Source organism: Abramis brama (genome assembly GCF_963993115.1).
Source record: "Abramis brama genome assembly, chromosome: 24".
In the NCBI taxonomy this organism is placed as follows: Eukaryota; Metazoa; Chordata; class Actinopteri; order Cypriniformes; family Leuciscidae; genus Abramis; species Abramis brama.
Window position 1 is genome coordinate 683247 of NC_139986.1, and position 13031 is coordinate 696277.

Sequence of the window (13031 nt, forward strand, 5' to 3'; positions counted from 1 at the left end):
CCAAATATCCCCAACTGAGCAAGCCAAAGGCAACAGTGGCAAGGAACCGAAAAACTCCATCAGGTGACCTAATGGAGAAAAATGACCTAATGGAGAAGCCTAATGGAGAAGGTGACCTAATGGAGAAGCCGTTTAGGGCTTTATAAGTCAGTAGCAATACCTTGTAATTAATACGGAACTTTATAGGTAACCAATGTAGTGATGATAAAATTGGTGTTATATGATTATATTTTCTTGATCTAGTAAGAACTCTAGCGGCGGCATTTTGGACTAACTGTAGCTTGTTTATTGAGGATGCAGGACAACCGGCTAATAAAGCATTACAGTAATCTAGTCTCGAGGTCATGAATGCATGAACTAACTTTTCTGCATCAGAAACTGATAGCATGTTACGTAGCTTAGCAATGTTTCTAAGGTGGAAAAAGGCTGTTCTTGTAACATATGAAATATGATTTTCAAAAGACAGGTTGCAGTCTAGTATAACACCCAGGTCTTTTACTGTAGAGGATAAAGTAACAGGACATCCTACTATGTTAAAGTTGTAGTGTGAGAGGTTTTGTGGGCGGTTTTTTGAACTGATGATTAGTACCTCTGTCTTGTCTCGATTTAATAAAAGAAAATTGCGCGTCATCCAATCTTTTATATCTTTAACATACTCTGTCAGTTTGGATAATTTAGCGTTTTCATCTGGCCGTGATGAAATATAGATTTGAGTGTCATCAGCATAACAATGGAAACTAATTCCATGTTTCCTTATAATATTTCCAAGTGGCAGCATATATAGAGAATAACAGAGGGCCTAACACAGATCCCTGCGGCACTCCATAGTTTACAGTTATGATCGATTTTTCTCCATTTAAATAGACAAAATGGTAGCGGTCAGATAAGTATGATCTGAACCAGCTTAATGCTTGTCCTTGAACACCAGTATAATTTTGTAGTCGATATAAGAGTATTGTGTGATCTATAGTATCGAACGCAGCACTAAGATCAAGTAAAACTAGTATTGAGATACAGCCTTGGTCAGAAGCTAAAAGTAAATCATTTGTGATTTTAACGTGAAGGACTATAATGCGTTAAGAGCCCGCTCAAGTACTGCGGAGCTAAACCATTTAGTGCTTTGTAAGTAATCAGCAATATTTTAAAATGTATGCGATGTTTAATAGGCAGCCAATGCAGTGTTGACAGAACCGGGCTAATATGGTCAGACTTAATAAGTCTGAGTGGACATCCATGACATGCGAAGTCCCTCAAGGCTCAATTCTTGCACCACTCCTGTTCAACCTGTATATGCTCCCAATGAGCCAAATAATGAGAAATAACCAAATTGCTTACCACAGCTATGCAGACGGCACACAGATCTCCTTAGCCCTGTCGCCTAACGATTACAGCCCCATTGACTCCCTGTGCCAATGCATTGATGAAGTCAACAGTTGGATGTGTCAAAACTTTCTTCAGTTAAACAAAGACAAAACTGAAGTCATTGCATTTGGAAACAAAGATGAAGTTCTCAAGGTGAACGTATACCTTCACTCTAGGGGTCAAACAACTAAAAATCAAGTCAGGAATCTTGGTGTGTCTCTAGAGTCAGACCTTAGTTTCAGTAGTCATGTCAAAGCAATAACTAAATCAGCATACTATCATCTGAAAAATATTGCAAGAATTAGATGCTTTGTTTCCAGACAAGACTTAGAGAAACTTGTGCATGCTTTCATCACCAGCAGGGTGGATTATTGTAATGGACTCCTCACTGGCCTTCCCAAAAATACCATAAGACAGTTGCAACTCATACAGAACGCTGCCGCCAGAATTCTGAGCAGAACCAGAAAATATGAACATATCACACCAGTCCTCAGGTCTTTACACTGGCTCCCAGTTAGATTTAGGATTGATTTTAAAGTATTATTACTGGTATATAAATCATTCAATGGCCTAGGTCCTCAATATATTGCAGATATGCTCACTGAATATAAACCCAACAGATCACTCAGATCATTAGGATCATATCAGCTAGAAATACCAAGGGTTCACTCTAAGCATGGCGAGTACGCTTTTAGCTATTATGCTGGAACCAGCTTCCAGAGGAGATCAGATGTGCTCCTACAGTAGTCACTTTCAAATCCAGACTCAAAACACATCTGTTTAGCTATGCATTTACTGAATGAGCACTGTGCCACTGTTCGTCCGACTGTTTGTACTGTACTGTATTTTATTTTATTTTTCTAAACTGTTTTAATTATTCTTATTTCTTTTTATTATTTTAATTTCTTCTATGTAAAGCACTTTGAATTGCCATTGTGTATGAAATGTGCTATATAAATAAACTTGCCTTGCCTTGCCTTGCCTACTTCCTGGTTCTGGCAACAACTCGAGCTGCTGCGTTTTGGACCAGCTGTAGTTTGTTTATTAAGTGTGCAGGGCAACCACCCAATAGAGCATTATAATAATCTAGCCTTGAGGTCATGAACGCATGAACTAATTGTTACGCATTTGTCAATGAGAGCATATGGCGTAATTTAGATATATTTTTAAGATGGAAAAATGTGGTTTTACAGATACTAGACACGTGACTTTCAAATGAAAGATTGGTATCAAAGAGCACACCCAGGTTCCTAACCGACGACGAAGACTTGACAGAGCAGCCATCAAGTGTTAGACAGTATTCTAGGTTATTACGTGAGAAAGTTTTTTGTCCAATAATTAGAATCTCTGTTTTTTCAGAGTTAAGTAGTAGGAAATTACTAGTCATCCAATTTTTTATATCAGCTATGCATTCCGTTAATTTTGTGAATTGGTAAGTTTCATTAGGTTTTGAAGAAATATACAGCTGAGTATCGTCAGCATAACAGTGGAAGCTAATTCCATGATTCCTAATGATATCTCCTAAGGGTAGCATGTACAGAGTGAACAGCAATGGTTCTAGTACTGAGCCTTGTGGTACGCAATACTGAACTTGTGATCAATAATACATCTCTTCATTTACTGCTACAAACTGATAACAGTCAGATAAGTATGATTTAAACCATGCTAATGCAATTCCACTAATGCCAACATAATTTTCGAGTCTATTTAAAAGAATGTTGTGGTCGATAGTGTCAAATGCAGCACTAAGATCGAGTAACACTAATAGAGAGATACAACCACGATCGGATGATAAGAGCAAATCATTTGTAACTCTAATGAGAGCTGTCTCGGTACTATGGTACGGTCTAAATCCTGACTGGAAATCCTCGCAGATATCATTTCTTTCTAAAAAGGAACATAGTTGTGAGGATACCGCCTTTTCTAGTATCTTTGACAGAAAAGGTAGCAAACATTGCAAGATGGCTATGGATGAACACCAGTGAAACGGCTTTGGCCGCTACAATGAGCGAGTTAGACTTGGCTTTTTATCTAAAAGAGGAACAGAAGATGGCGCTCGAATCGTTCCTTTGCAGGAAGGGCGTTTTTGCTGTTTTGCCGACCGGATACGACGAGAGTCTAATCTACCAGTTAGCTCCGCTGGTAGCTAAGCGTATGGGGCTTGTTGTGATTGGTCGTAGTGTTATCCAATTGCGTGCAGTGAGATTTTCAAATGCATGCTTGGTGCCGCCCCTCGAGCTGGCCGATTTTCATTACTCGATGCCAGACCATTAATCTTTCAGATTTAGGTCTGGATTTCCAGGCTAGTAAACAACAGAATTTTGAATGAATGTATGATTGTTTGTCACACTGTCGTTCTTATAGGATAGCACAAATCGGGTGTGTGTGTGTGTGTGTGTGTGTGTGTGCGTGTGTGTGTGTGTGTGTGTGTGTGAGAGTGTGTGTGTGTGCGCGCGCGCGTGTGTGTGTGAGTGAGTATGCCCTGCACTCTGTGATCAGTGAGTTCTGCTCATTATGGTGATAAAGGTGTCAGATGACCTTAATATGTGGATCTGGTGGATAAACATAGCAGTGGTTTGATATGGTGGACCTGCTGTACGTGTGTTTGTGTGTGTGTGTGTGTGAACCACACTGGGGAATTACTGCCACTTCCTGATGCTCTTCCGTCTCTCAAGCTGCGTCTTGCGCTCGGCCACAACAAAGACTGACGTTTCGTTGTGAGTATTAATTACAGAACAACACAAGATGGAGTGGAAGTTCCTGCACTGAAGTTATAAAGTAGCTCATTAAATACCACTTATTTGCTTTCATGACAGAAAAAGTTACGGTCATTACGGTCTCCAATTTTAGTTTAGCTTGGAACACCTACTGTAATTATCTCAAGATATATCGCTTATGTCTGGCTTCAAACAGGGTGTCATTAGCTTGATAAACAGATATTTAAATGTATATAGCGGCGACCCATAAGTGCAAAATAATAGCTTTGAAACCAAACAGCAGGTTTTATTCTCAGCACAGAAACACAGTTCATGCCTGAACTACGGCTTCACTGAGGTGAAACTCGCTGGAGGAAAATTCCCGACTTTAATATAATAGGAGCTGGATTTTCCTCAAAAGATATTATCTCAGACTTTTTCCTAAGAATATCTTTGCATATCTCTAATTTATTTATTTTTTAAGTGGCAGATTGTGATAAATCAGTTCTGATATGAAGGTCAAAGATCCTATTTTACCCTCCAGTGTGGATCAAATATGCGTTTGGGAAGAACAGCGGACATCTGTTATGATTGTGCTGTAATGGCCTGAGGAGCAGGAGACCGCAGGTCAAAGGTCAGGAGAGTCATGTGAATCATATACAGATGTCACAAGCCCTCAGCGGAACAATATAGATGTGTGTTATTTCTCAACCTCGAGATGGTTTTGTTGAATCGCTTATTCTGATTTAGCTGTTTTGATTTATTCTTCTTCATGTGCTGAACTGTTTTTTGAGCATTCAGATGAACATGACGGGCTGCGCATCTGCTCCTGCCAAACATCAGAGCCTTTGTGTCTGTGCGCTGCTCTCTCTCTGATTTAATACATTCAAAGGTTTTCTTCTGAATTGGAAAGAATCGGGCATCATTTTGTCCTCCATGCATGTATATCTACAGTCAAATAAAAATGTATTCAGACATTTTGCTATCCTAACTTACATAAATTAACTATAGTGTCCTGCAAACACAAGTAAAAAAAATATTAAAAATTATATATGGTGTCTGAATAATTATTGGTTTGACTGTATCAGATACAAGACCACAACGCATGATGTAGTCAGCCGGATCCGAGCCGTATCCAGATCAGATGGAGGACCTGCGCCTAGACACGACCACAACGCATGATGTAGTCAGCCGGATCCGAGCCGTATCCAGATCAGATGGAGGACCTGCGCCTAGACACGACCACAACGCATGATTTAGTCAGCCGTATCCGGGCCGTATCCAGATCAGATGGAGGACCTGCGCCTAGACACGACCACAACGCATGATGTAGTCAGCCGGATCCGGGCCGTATCCAGATCAGATGGTGGATCTGCACCTAGACACGACCACAACGCATGATGTAGTCAGCCGGATCCGAGCCGTATCCAGATCAGATGGAGGACTTGCGCCTAGACACGACCACAACGCATGATTTAGTCAGCCGGATCCGGGCCGTATCCAGATCAGATGGAGGACCTGCGCCTAGACACGACCACAACTCATGATGTAGTCAGCCGGATCCGAGCCGTATCCAGATCAGATGGAGGACCTGCGCCTAGACACGACCACAACGCATGATGTAGTCAGCCGTATCCGAGCCGTATCCAGATCAGATGGTGGACCTGCGCCTAGACACGACCACAACTCATGATGTAGTCAGCCGGATCCGAGCCGTATCCAGATCAGATGGAGGACCTGCGCCTAGACACGACCACAACTCATGATGTAGTCAGCCGGATCCGAGCCGTATCCAGATCAGATGGAGGACCTGCGCCTAGACACGACCACAACGCATGATGTAGTCAGCCGTATCCGAGCCGTATCCAGATCAGATGGTGGACCTGCGCCTAGACACGACCACAACGCATGATGTAGTCAGCCGGATCCGAGCCGTATCCAGATCAGATGGAGGACCTGCGCCTAGACACGACCACAACGCATGATGTAGTCAGCCGGATCCGGGCCGTATCCAGATCAGATGGAGGACTTGCGCCTAGACACGACCACAACGCATGATTTAGTCAGCCGGATCCGGGCCGTATCCAGATCAGATGGAGGACCTGTGCCTAGACACGACCACAACGCATGATGTAGTCAGCCGGATCCGAGCCGTATCCAGATCAGATGGAGGACCTGCGCCTAGACACGACCACAACTCATGATGTAGTCAGCCGGATCCGAGCCGTATCCAGATGAGATGGAGGACCTGCGCCTAGACACGACCACAACTCATGATGTAGTCAGCCGGATCCGAGCCGTATCCAGATCAGATGGAGGACCTGCGCCTAGACACGACCACAACGCATGATGTAGTCAGCCGTATCCGAGCCGTATCCAGATCAGATGGTGGACCTGCGCCTAGACACGACCACAACGCATGATGTAGTCAGCCGTATCCGAGCCGTATCCAGATCAGATGGAGGACCTGCGCCTAGACACGACCACAACGCATGATGTAGTCAGCCGGATCCGGGCCGTATCCAGATCAGATGGAGGACCTGCGCCTAGACACAACCACAACTCATGATGTAGTCAGCCGGATCTGAGCCGTATCCAGATCAGATGGTGGACCTGCGCCTAGACACGACCACAACGCATGATGTATAGTCAGCTGGACGATGACATCACGGTTTTCTCCAGAGCGGCTATATAGTGTATATAAATGAACTAAATTTATTTTAAAAAATTACAACAAAGATTAACCATCTCTGAACTTTCTTAAGCTGGACTATTAAGGTGTTTCCATTCATTTTCGCACTGAATCGCACAATATTCAGGCAAACATTTGCGAACAAAGTTTTGCTAGACAAAATGGATCGCGCCATCTACCAACAAATGATCAATATTGCACAAGTTGTAATAGTGCTTATGTGCCAGCTGATAGCGACATATCAAGCTATAATAAGAAAACAACAAGGCTATCAACACATTGCTATGATGATGCAGATGCACGTAAATGCCCGACGATATTCGGCAAATAACGTTTCCATCAGCGTTTATCGCATAAGCCATATATCGATCAAGATAAAATCCGATGAGACCGAACGTATTTCATTTGAGTCGATATTCATGGAATTTTACTGTTTCCATAAGGCATTTTTCATTCGATATCACTTAATTCGGATAAAAACGTGTGGATGGAAACATAGCTTATGACACATTTTTCTTGTAGAAAGAAACTTTGTTGCATTATTTTCTTGTTATCACTGTAAAGCTGCTTTGAAACAATCTGTATTGTAAAAAGCGCTATTATAAATAAAGGTGACTTGACTATCTATCTATCTATCTATCTATCTATATGTCTGTCTATCTATCTATTCGTCTTTTAGTTTTGCCTATTTTGATCTTTTATTCAGTCTGTCAAGCTATATGATATTTTCTTTCTAACTGAAGTTGTGTTCTGAACTCAGTTGTCAGCGTAAGTTAGTTAGAGTTAAAGAAATGCAAACACATAAATGTCTCTCTCATTAAGTTTAGTTCGGGTCTTTGTGTCCGCCCCTCTCTCTCTCTCTCTCTCTCTCTCTCTCTCTCTCTCACTCACTCACTCACTCACACACACACACACTCGCTCTCGCGCGCTCTCTCTCTCCCTCTCTCTCTCTCTCTCTCTCTCTCTCACTCACTCGCTCTCGCGCTCTCTCTCTCTCTCTCTCTCTCTCTCACCCCACCCCTCGGGCACATAACGGTATAAGAGCGGTGATTCTCATGGCTCCTCCGTTAACCCAGCCCTCCTCCAGCCCTCAGTCCCCCGCACATGCTCAGATCTCCAGCGTCGCGTCTCCAGCGCGTCTCCGGTGCGGCCTGTGCGTGCGGACCCGCCGCGGACACACACACTCTCATGGAGCTCGCGTCTCCTCTGCGTTCGACTCCACCATGCACTTTAGGATTTCAATAAGATGTTTGTGTGTTTTGAGATAATCATTTTGCTTCTCTCTGGCAACTTCTGCGCCTTCGTTTATACTCAGGGTAAGTCCGCTTTTACTTCTCCCGTTATACATCTAGTTGTTTAATGTCAATAATCTGCTAGTTTTACCAGTTGAAAACATCGTTTTTATTGTCGATGCGTGGTAAAAGCGCAGACGCTAATAATTAAGTAATAACGTCATTTTCACAGCATCGCGAGTTCGGACTTGTTGATTCTGAACCGTTATTCAAGCAGGCGTTTAATGCTGGATCCGAGTTATTGAATTGTGCTTGGTGTTATGATTTGGTAATGAATTTTACATCATTGTTTGAGTTCATAACGATCTTTGTGTATGCTCGACTGTACCGTTATATTCCCATAACTGCTTATGAATTCATTATGCATGCTGGTATATGGGCGATTGGATTGTATAAAGCTTCAGATTTCATATACCAGTCAAAGCAACATCTTAATAAATGTGTTTTTGATAGAAGTGTGATCTGAATATGCGTGTGAATGAGAGTTTAGACTCTTTCGGATCTGCTGATTCGGTCATATCCTGTCAGGACCGCTGTTAGCGTAACACTTTATAATAACTTTCATTAATCATTCATAAACAAGCATTAGGCCGTATAATAACACGCTGTGTGCAAAAGTGACTATATTGTGCTGCATCGAAGGATAATAGTTTGTGTTTAATTTAAAGTCACTATTATGGCGATCTGTTCTGGGGATCTTTGACATAATTTACTTTAATTGTAATTAATTTGCACTATTAAGAAAACAAGTTTTGCATTATTATTAACTCTTAATTCTGATCATTACTTACATTCTACACAATATGTGGAAACATTTTCTCTATAGTGCAGAGTTGTAATGAAGTTAATCATAATTTTAGTAAATAAACCAGTAAATATTAAATAAATGCAATGCATACTGTATTTATACTTGAACTGACATGTAAAATATAAGAGATCACTGTAAGAGAAATATCATGTTAATGAAGAGAATGAAAGAGTTAAAGAAGGTGTTGGAAAGATTTGTTAGGCCTATTTGTCTTTACAGTTGCCATTTGTTGTGGTGTCAGAATCCTCGAGTCTCTTTTTCATGATGTTTTGCTTTGGCAAAAAAATAAACAAGTTATAAAATTTCCCTCTGGCAAAATGTTAATGTTGTTTATACGGGGAAACTTAAAGCCAAATTCTTTCATGTTCTATCAGTGTCAAAGAAAGTCAAGCTGACATCTGGATTGGAAGTGCTTTGAAGTGTGTGTTTGTGAACATGTGCTCGGATTCCTCCAGTAAATAACGCAGTCGTCTCACACACACGGAAGACATTAGGCTACTCTTGCTCTTACATAGATAATGTGACCGTGCAAAAGTTGCCTGTTAACCTTTTGAACCTTTATTTACCAGTTGTTTGGCCAGTTTCTGCCTCTCACAGTATACATGTGGTGTTTCCTCCAAACGCTGCCTTGAGGTGAAACCCGTCCAGCAGATCGAGAGGCGTCTCGTGTTTTCTACCTATTTGAAGAAACATCTGCAACCCATTTAGACTCCTCAAGTATGAGAACAGGAGAAACAGAGGTGGCAGACATCGCTGGAAATCAAAATCACGTTTAAAATCAGTGTCATTCTTCTAGTTTGAATCCTGGGAAATAAGGAGTGAAGCACATGTTAAGGCCACCATGTTTTTAGTGTTTAGGAAGAATTTTGGTTCTTGTTCTTCAGTTCACATTCAAGTTCTTTTCAGAATTCTACATTTCTTTGAAACTTCTCAAGGTTTTGGTTGGTCATTGTGACGTTGGAGAACATTCGTACGATACCTTCTCCACATAAACACGTGTGAACCATTACAGCCATGTTCTCTGTGTGTGCCATTAGATCTGTTCGGACTGGACGCGTTTGATGTCGTGTTATTGGGTTTGAGGAGCCGATGGGTTGGCGCTGTGAGTCTGGAACATCTGTGGAGAAAGATCCAGCTCTCACGTGCTTTCAGTTGATCGTATGCTTATATCTGCCGGACATATGTAGGAGTGTACAGTCGGACACATGCGATGCCCACATGTCTTTCATGTTCTCAAAGCCATCTGGCACTTTCATGTCACTGTGAACTTTCAGAAGATATTCTGACTTTACATTGAAAATATTGAGACGAGCTGATCATAATGGACAACAATTGAAGTGATCCAGAGTAAATGCATCTGTTAGTCGAGAGAGACGTTTAATTGACGAATCCCATATGTCTTTATGAAGCATGTTTATTTTAAATCACTAAACTCACTAAACTTTCAAAAACGTTTTAAAGTCAAGAAACTCTGAAGTAAATATTTTGCAAGTTGTTGATCTTTTAATCAGCTTACTGACCAACAGTTCGGCTACAACTAGATACATTAAAATATATTTGTTCTAATCGAAGTAATTTGTGTGAAACCCGATGACCGTGATTGTGATCTAAACAGCATCTTGTGCTTCAGTGGAAGACAGAGCATCTGAAGGAGTTTCAGTTTCACAAATGTAGGTTTTGCTGGAAGTTTTGCTGCTTTGTAAATGTTGTACTTTAGCATCTTCACGCAGTTTGTTTCAGTCTTTATTGCACCTCAGAGGAATTCCCATGAATTCAGTCAAATCAGTAACTCAACCAACAAAAATATGCTCAAAGAACGTTTTGTGAACGTTCCTATTAAGTTATAAAAACAATATTTTACAATGTTCTCAGAACTTTTAAAACATCGAAAAAAAACACATCTTTGTTTTGATCATTCTGCAAACATTATGGGAATGTTGAGAGAACATTCAAAAGTCATTTCAAAATTTCCAACTAAAATATTTCATGAACGATGTTTAAATATTGTTTTTGTTTTGAGAACATTAAAGACCAGATAACGTTTAACAAATGTTCTATTAATGTCACTGAAAGAACGTTTGTTCATAGCTTTGCCAGAATGTTCCCTGTTCGCTGGGATTGACAGTGGCTTGGTTCGTTTATCTTCTGATGATCTGCGCTTATAAAACCCTTATTTAGTTTTTTTCTGCTTACTTTCAAAGCTGAAAAATTCACCACCACAGATTGAACATTTGCAAACTCTTCAATCATTGTCAAATGTCCTACTTGAAAACCCAATGCAGTGGTTTTGGGAAATGGTTGGGAATGTTGTGGCTCAGAGAGAAAGTCACACGCTTGACTAATACTTGGTCAAAAAGATTTGAAACTTTGGCTTAGCGATTGCATTCGGTCAAAATGATGAGTGTTTTACATTTTATTCTCGTGTTTTCCCTCCTGGTCAATCCTTCCATCCTTCCTTGTTTATGTCAAATTCCTCAATTATTAATGCACAGGAAATGACCTTTGACCCTCAGGCATTATTCTGAAGGCCCTGCCACATAGGAATGCAGGAGCCGGTAGAAAAAACTAGACAAGAATCAACCACCATTCAACATTGTGTGTGTATGAGCCCTTGAATTGTAAAGACGGGGCAGCGGGTGATGTCTTCTTCACAGTCCTGCCATTGAAACATATCTGGTGACACCCTGTCTTCTCTGGACAGACCGAAAGAAAACAAGCTTTTGAGACGAAAGTGAACAGGCAGGAAACGCATGTCGCCTCACAAACTCCCGTTTACCAGAAAACAATGGCATACAGACGCCGTCAAGATCAACCCCGAGTTTCCATGAAGGACAATAAGCAGATTCTGACACTAGGCAGGTTTGAGGTGAACCGTGATCAGAACTAATGACTCTAATGATTCTTACCAGTGAATTTTCATCCCTGGAAAGCTCTTGAGGTCTGAAGGCTTTGAACGCCTCTGAAACGCTGTTGTTTTTAACGACGTTAAGTTGAAGCATATAGTTGAGCTTTCTCTAAAATATCACTCTCCTGTCGCCAGCTCTGTGTCAGAAATAATCTGCTCATGCTGTTTAACGCAAGTAAAGCCCAACTAGCCAAATGTTGCAGTTGCATAATTTAATATAAGTTTATAACATCTGTCCAGTGTGAACTGAGGGACACTCCTCGAGGAAGACCCAAGGACAGCTCAGTCTCGTGTTTAGTCTCGTACGACGAGGTCGAGTCCAAGGGAGTGTCTGTTCCCAAGATCTCTGCCAATGGAAGTCTAATGAATCATTCACACGCTCCACCACATACGCGCCGTGTTTTGAGCATGAATAACCTCGACTCCTCACTGTAGGGCCTCTCGTGAAGGACTGTGTTCGCTCAGAAACACACAAGTTTCTGCAAGGATCCTTAAAAATATTAATATGAATGAAAGACAGTTAAAATGAAAACTTCAATTCTAGAAAGGAACACTTACTTTGTCATAATATTTCATATTTATTATTTTAAAATATTTTAGAATACACAATTATATTAGACTATATATACAATAGACTGCAATATATATAGACTACAATACAATATACTCATGGCAGTGGATGGCTTTATATTTTTTGAAAGTCCATCAAAGTGCATCTATCCATGATAAAAGTGCATCTGTCCATGATCTAAGTGCATCTGTCCATGATAAAAGTGCATCTATCCATGTTAAAAGTGCATCTGTCCATCTATCCATGATAAAAGTGCATCTATCCATGTTAAAAGTGCATCTATCCATGTTAAAAGTGCGTCTGTCCATGATAAAAGTGCATCTGTCCATGATAAAAGTGCATCTATCCATGTTAAAAGTGCATCTGTCCATGATAAAAGTGCATCTGTCCATGTTAAAAGTGCATCTGTCCATGTTAAAAGTGCATCTGTCCATGATAAAAGTGCATCTGTCCATGTTAAAAGTGCATCTGTCCATGATAAAAGTGCATCTGTCCATGATAAAAGTACATCTGTCCATGATAAAAGTGCATCTATCCATGATAAAAGTGCATCTCTCCATGTTAAAAGTGCATCTGTCCATGATAAAAGTGCATCTATCCATGATAAAAGTGCATCTATCCATGATAAAAGTGCATCTCTCCATGTTAAAAGTGCATCTATCCATGTTAAAAGTGCATCTGTCCATGATAAAAGTGCATCTGTCC

The 13031-nt window shown here is 40.9% G+C and overlaps 1 protein-coding gene across 1 annotated transcript in view; it reads left to right on the forward strand.

The window, feature by feature from the left end:
• Positions 1-7827: 7827 nt before the first annotated feature.
• reck (reversion-inducing-cysteine-rich protein with kazal motifs) overlaps positions 7828-13031 on the forward strand; it is a 69805-nt gene continuing 64601 nt past the window's right edge. Inside the window, exon 1 of the mRNA XM_084103050.1 lies at positions 7828-8066. Within this exon, the coding sequence (XP_083959176.1) occupies positions 7997-8066 (70 nt within the window). The 5' untranslated portion in view covers positions 7828-7996. The remainder of the gene's footprint in view (positions 8067-13031) is intronic.